Raw genomic sequence first — 5,210 nt, 5'->3', positions numbered from 1 at the left:
CAGAGAAGAAATCAGCATGGTCCAGATTAGCAGAAGAATGTACAAAGAAATATAATGAAACAGACCATTCAGTCACAGGATTTTCACCAAAATACCTGCTAGATGGAGAATCTACTGACTTGCTACCACCGGAATTAAAAGAGAAAAATAAAAACATAAAAAACCTGAAACAAGATAGAGAAATAGCTTTGCTCAGAACAAAAAAATCACATAACTACAATAAATCTCTATTTGATAAAAACAGAATGCAATATGATTTTGAAAAAGGAGACATGGTTTATATAGTCAATGGAAATAAACTGAATAGAAAAAAAATGGATGAAATCAGGATTGGTCCCTTCGAGATAAAAGAAAAGATATCAAATTCAATTTATAAGATAAATATTGGCCATGGAAAAAGGTCAATTGGATTATATCACGTCACAAAGCTCATTCCGATGTCTATGGATTTCCAGTAATTGATACTTAATTTGCACCTCCAGATGAAAATTAAGCATCCTAAGGGGGGGAGATGAAAGCTCTGTCTAAGTGTCGATAAGTGCTGGACACATGAGAAAAGGGCCCCACTGGATGGCACCACTTAATGGGAGAGAGAAGCAGAGAAGGAGCAGATAGAGAGAGGCCGAGAAAAAGCGGAACGAGTAGTAGTTTGCGCGATTCGATTAGAGTTATCTGAGTTATAAACATTACAATTTGCATTAAAACAATCGTCAAATATTAAATAAGCGAAATCTTCCACCACCACAAAACTGTGCGACGAGAGAATTTAGGGAAGCACGAACATTTAATTGTCGATTCTCTATATTTTAGGTTAGTATAACACATGCGTAAATAGCCTTAACAATTTTATAATTTAATAAAAACTCTATATTTTAGACGAATCCACGGGTGTTTTGCTTTCCGAAGAACTATAACATATTATATATATATATATATATATATATATATATATATATATATATATTGATGTATGTAATTATAATATAATGAATTATCAATATATGTGTACAAATAATCGATGTCAATGTTATATATATGTGTATGTATGTATATATATATATATATATATATATATATATATTCTATAAGCTTTCGATAAATTTATTATGAAAAGTAATTTTGTTACAGAACGGTAATCTCTACAAAAATTAGCTTTTATTTAAAACCTAAAAGCTTTTTTATATAAAAAATAATTTTATAAAAAACTATATTATGCACGGTGCATATATCATACATCCAGGCTTATATTTTTTATATTTATACTATCACGTTATAAAGTATACGATCAAAATAATAGCATAATAAATATTGTAGATGATAAATGTACGATGTCATTTGTATCAATTATATTGATCATTAAAATGTGCATATGTCATATTTTGTATTAATAGAATACAGTTGTAGGAAAAATTTAAAACAACAAATTAATATAAGAGAAATTTTTTATATGTAAAGATTTATAGAATTAGGATTTATATAGAAATAGGAATCTTTAATCAAATCAAATAAAACTTTGTTTCTCTCTGTCATGTAACAAAGCATTGTCTTTCTACCGCAATATTACGATTTAATTGTGACAATACTTGTTTACAATTTCTATCTTTTGTATTCGTTTTGTTTATATATATTTTTTTTATATTAATAATAATAACAAAGAAAAATTTGCCGTTTTAACTTTTCTAAAATTTTAGCAAGAGAAGTAAAATATTTTTTATAGCGCGATAGAAACCAAACTAGTTAGCACTCGTAAACTAAACGTGTATTATTACGTAGAAAATTGCTATTGCCCAACTTTTTCTCATACAAATTTCACTGCATAGAGTTTACATGTCATGCGTGCAGATGTAGAAGTCAAATCACGAGACAAGAGAACGTTTTTCCAACATAATTGTTAATACAAAAATGTTTGAATGTTCGCTATCGGTATTCAGTGGGTAAAAAATTATCTATATGAGAGTATAGTTTAATTTAACGAAATAAATAAAGCATAAAAATAATAAAATTATTTCACAAAAATAATGTGTTTATAAATAAATAAATCTTTCATACCCAATATTTTAGGTTTAGGTGTCGTGCTCGTAATAAACGGGAACCAAGCGGGACAATTTATTACACCAGAATGTTATCCAATATGGTTCCCTACGCATATAGATTTTTACAGATAGTTAAAGTACTTTAAACATAACTGCTCGAATTTAATACCTATAGGTGGATTAACCAACTTCTCATTTATAATTTTTGGACAGGTTTCTGATGAAAACGTAAGTTACTTGTTAAGTGCAGAAGCAGGCATTACTTTTTAAATCATTGCTTTTACATTCTTTATTTTTAAGTAAATCGTTATTAAATTACAAATTCTGATTCCTCTTTTATTTTTTTCTAATTAATTTAAATTTATATGTATTTTGTTATATATGTATTAATTCAATTAATATATTTTAAGTTTTCAAAATTTCACGCTGGTTAGCTTGACCATTGTAACATTATTGATAATTTAATCAGAATTCCATGTCAAAACCATAGCCATCTGTGACCACATTAAGCTCAGGTTTTGTCGACAGAGCCTGCTGACAGACAATGTGTGCAGATTGGCAGCAGAAATCGAGCAATTTCTAGACATTTATATAAAATAGCACATTTAAATGGATTTATACATTTAAAGGGTTTTCAGTTCAAGTAGCAAAATGACAGTAAATTTTGGTCACAAAATAACCAATTAGAGTTAATCCTAAAGTTAGGTCTCATAAGATTCAAAAATGACGTCAATAGTTGATATGTCACATTCACGGAATGTCATTTTCTGACGTTTGTATTAATAACATAAATTTATAATATTAATAATATGTATTAATGTAATATATATATGAAAATTTGAATAATTAATTTATGAAATTAAATCAAAATTAAAATATTTTATTTATATGGAAGTTAATTTCTATTTTATATGTTAAATAGATATTCTCAAGCCATGCACCGAAGGTATGCCATGGGCAACGAAGAACCGTCCGCCGATCAAATATAATTATTAATTATTAGAAAAAAATTACAGTCACAGTATATAGCGTATAAACAACATAAATATAGAAAAAATAGTGTACGTATTGTAAGAGCCTATAGACCTTATAGTCCGTTTGGCATAACTTTCTGCTGCCATCTGTATTGCGCGCGCAGCGGTTGTCTCGTTGCTTGCCAACTCGACAACAGCGCCTTTATTTGCTAATCGCTTGGCAATCTATGTTTGTTTGTGTTGCGATGCAACCATAGATTGTTAAGGGTTCGAGATACGGAAGAACGAGTTGAGACGCGACTCGTGTTCCGGCTTTCATAGTTAAGATTGTTTACTTATTCCTCCGTGCGTTCTTCCTCGCGATTCACGTGAACATTCGTTAAGTATATTTAATACGCGAGATTCAATCATTAAAGTGTCACAGTTGTGAAACAAATATGCATTAATAAAACAACCAATTCTAGCAAATTCCTTTACGCTTTCTCTCCTGACTCATAAAACCTCGTTAACCTCTCGGTACGTCCTACAGTATCTTTCATACAATATAACGATATATACAATATACATATGTATATAACATACATACCTTTTTCTATTTCTCTTTCCCTCTTCCTCTCTCTCTCTCTCTCTCTTTCATCTTCTTTAACTTTATTTTCTTTAATTTAATTTTTTATAATAAACTGTCACACTGTCAAACGATAAATTGTCAAAATATTAAACAACACGAGTGAAGCAAATCACACGAACAAGTGAAGCAAGCAAATGAACAAGATATTCAATCAACATCGTGGAAAAGAAGCAACAATATCAATAACATGCCTTTTTTAGAGAAAGAAAAGAAAATTGTCACACCGTCAAATGATAAATTGTCAAAATATTAAACGAGTGAAGCAAATCACACGAATAAGTGAAGCAAGCGCACGAACGAGACAATCAATCAACTTCGCGGAAAAGAGACAACAATGTCAATAGCATGTCTTTTTTAGAGAGAAAATTCAAGGCTTGAAGAACCATTATATTTTTAAAAATATTACTAAAAGGGAAAATGTATTGATATGCAGCACCAAATAACATATAAATCAATATTTGTACATGTCAAATGCAATCTACATCAAACTTTGCACTTTTTTCCCTCCTGAATTATTGTATATTTGTACAATTTCAATATACTAATGGAAATCTATTCATGTTTTATTATTGCTCTATTAGGCCTTTTTAATTAATTGTAAGACACCTCCAGCTATTAATACAGTGTCGCCTAAATAAAGGAATTCGAATTAATTAAGATTGATATATTATAAATAATGATAATAATAATAATAATAATAATAATATTCTAAGATTGTATATAGATTGTCTTATGACATAGAAATATGTACAAACCTGTCTGAAAAACTTGCGTTGCGCTTTTAGCGTCAACAATACAAGGAATACCATATTCTCTCGCCACAACGGCGCCATGGCTTATAAGACCGCCCAATTCTGTCACGATTCCACCTAATAATGGAAAATACGGACTCCAACCAATGTCGGTGCAATGTGTGATCAAAATATCTCCATGTTGTATATTTGTCGCCTCGGATAAATCGGTTATTACGCACGCTCTGCTTAGTACGGAACCGTCACAAATTGAAGTACCTTCAATCTTTGTACATCCTTCATAAAATGAGGTGTCGAGTGTTCTCTGCAATGGGGTATTGTACACATTATAATCTTAAAAATACTAATAATAGAGATATAATTAAAAGAAACTGATTAGCGAATTATTCGATCTAGATTATTTATACAATAGAAACAATTACGATCTGTATTGGTATAGGCATGCCAACGCTGAATTCTGGATATTCAAATTTTGCTACTTGCTGATAAATCTTTTTTCTGTGTAGCGCTCTGAAAAATTTTAAATAAAGTCGTGTAATAACGACGAGTATTACGATACGGCATAATACGATACTCCAAAAATATAATAATAAATAATTGATCAAATTTAAACTCACTTTCGCACGAGTAACGAGTTGTGCTTGTTCAAGAGTTGTCCGATTTCTTGGTGTGTCAAAAAGAAAATGAGATTTTCATCAGGTATGTAACTTTCTGCAACCATCAAGACACCGAGATGTTTGTAAGCTAATCTCAATGTATGCACAGCAGATATAAGTATGTTTTTTGTAATTTCTCTGCGTGTGACAGCTTTTCGACAAAGAGG

The 5,210-nt window shown here is 30.1% G+C and overlaps 1 protein-coding gene across 1 annotated transcript in view; it reads right to left on the bottom strand.

Annotated features, from left to right (window-relative positions):
• Window positions 1-4,157: 4,157 nt before the first annotated feature.
• LOC138933321 (rifampicin phosphotransferase-like) overlaps window positions 4,158-5,210 on the bottom strand; it is a gene marked incomplete at its 5' end in the record, with an annotated part of 12,839 nt that continues 11,786 nt past the window's right edge. The window contains 4 exons of the mRNA XM_070295932.1: window positions 4,158-4,265; window positions 4,391-4,691; window positions 4,810-4,897; window positions 5,005-5,210. The exon at window positions 5,005-5,210 is cut by the window's right edge and continues 120 nt beyond it. Of these exons, the coding sequence (XP_070152033.1) occupies window positions 4,213-4,265; window positions 4,391-4,691; window positions 4,810-4,897; window positions 5,005-5,210 (648 nt within the window). The remainder of the gene's footprint in view (window positions 4,266-4,390; window positions 4,692-4,809; window positions 4,898-5,004) is intronic.

The sequence above is a fragment of the Polyergus mexicanus genome, unplaced genomic scaffold (genome assembly GCF_030449975.1).
Source record: "Polyergus mexicanus isolate NDT 795.1 unplaced genomic scaffold, iyPolMexi1.0 SCAF_5, whole genome shotgun sequence".
Lineage (NCBI taxonomy): Eukaryota > Metazoa > Arthropoda > Insecta > Hymenoptera > Formicidae > Polyergus > Polyergus mexicanus.
Note: the sequence above shows the minus strand (reverse complement) of the source record. Positions and strands in the feature narration are given on the sequence as shown.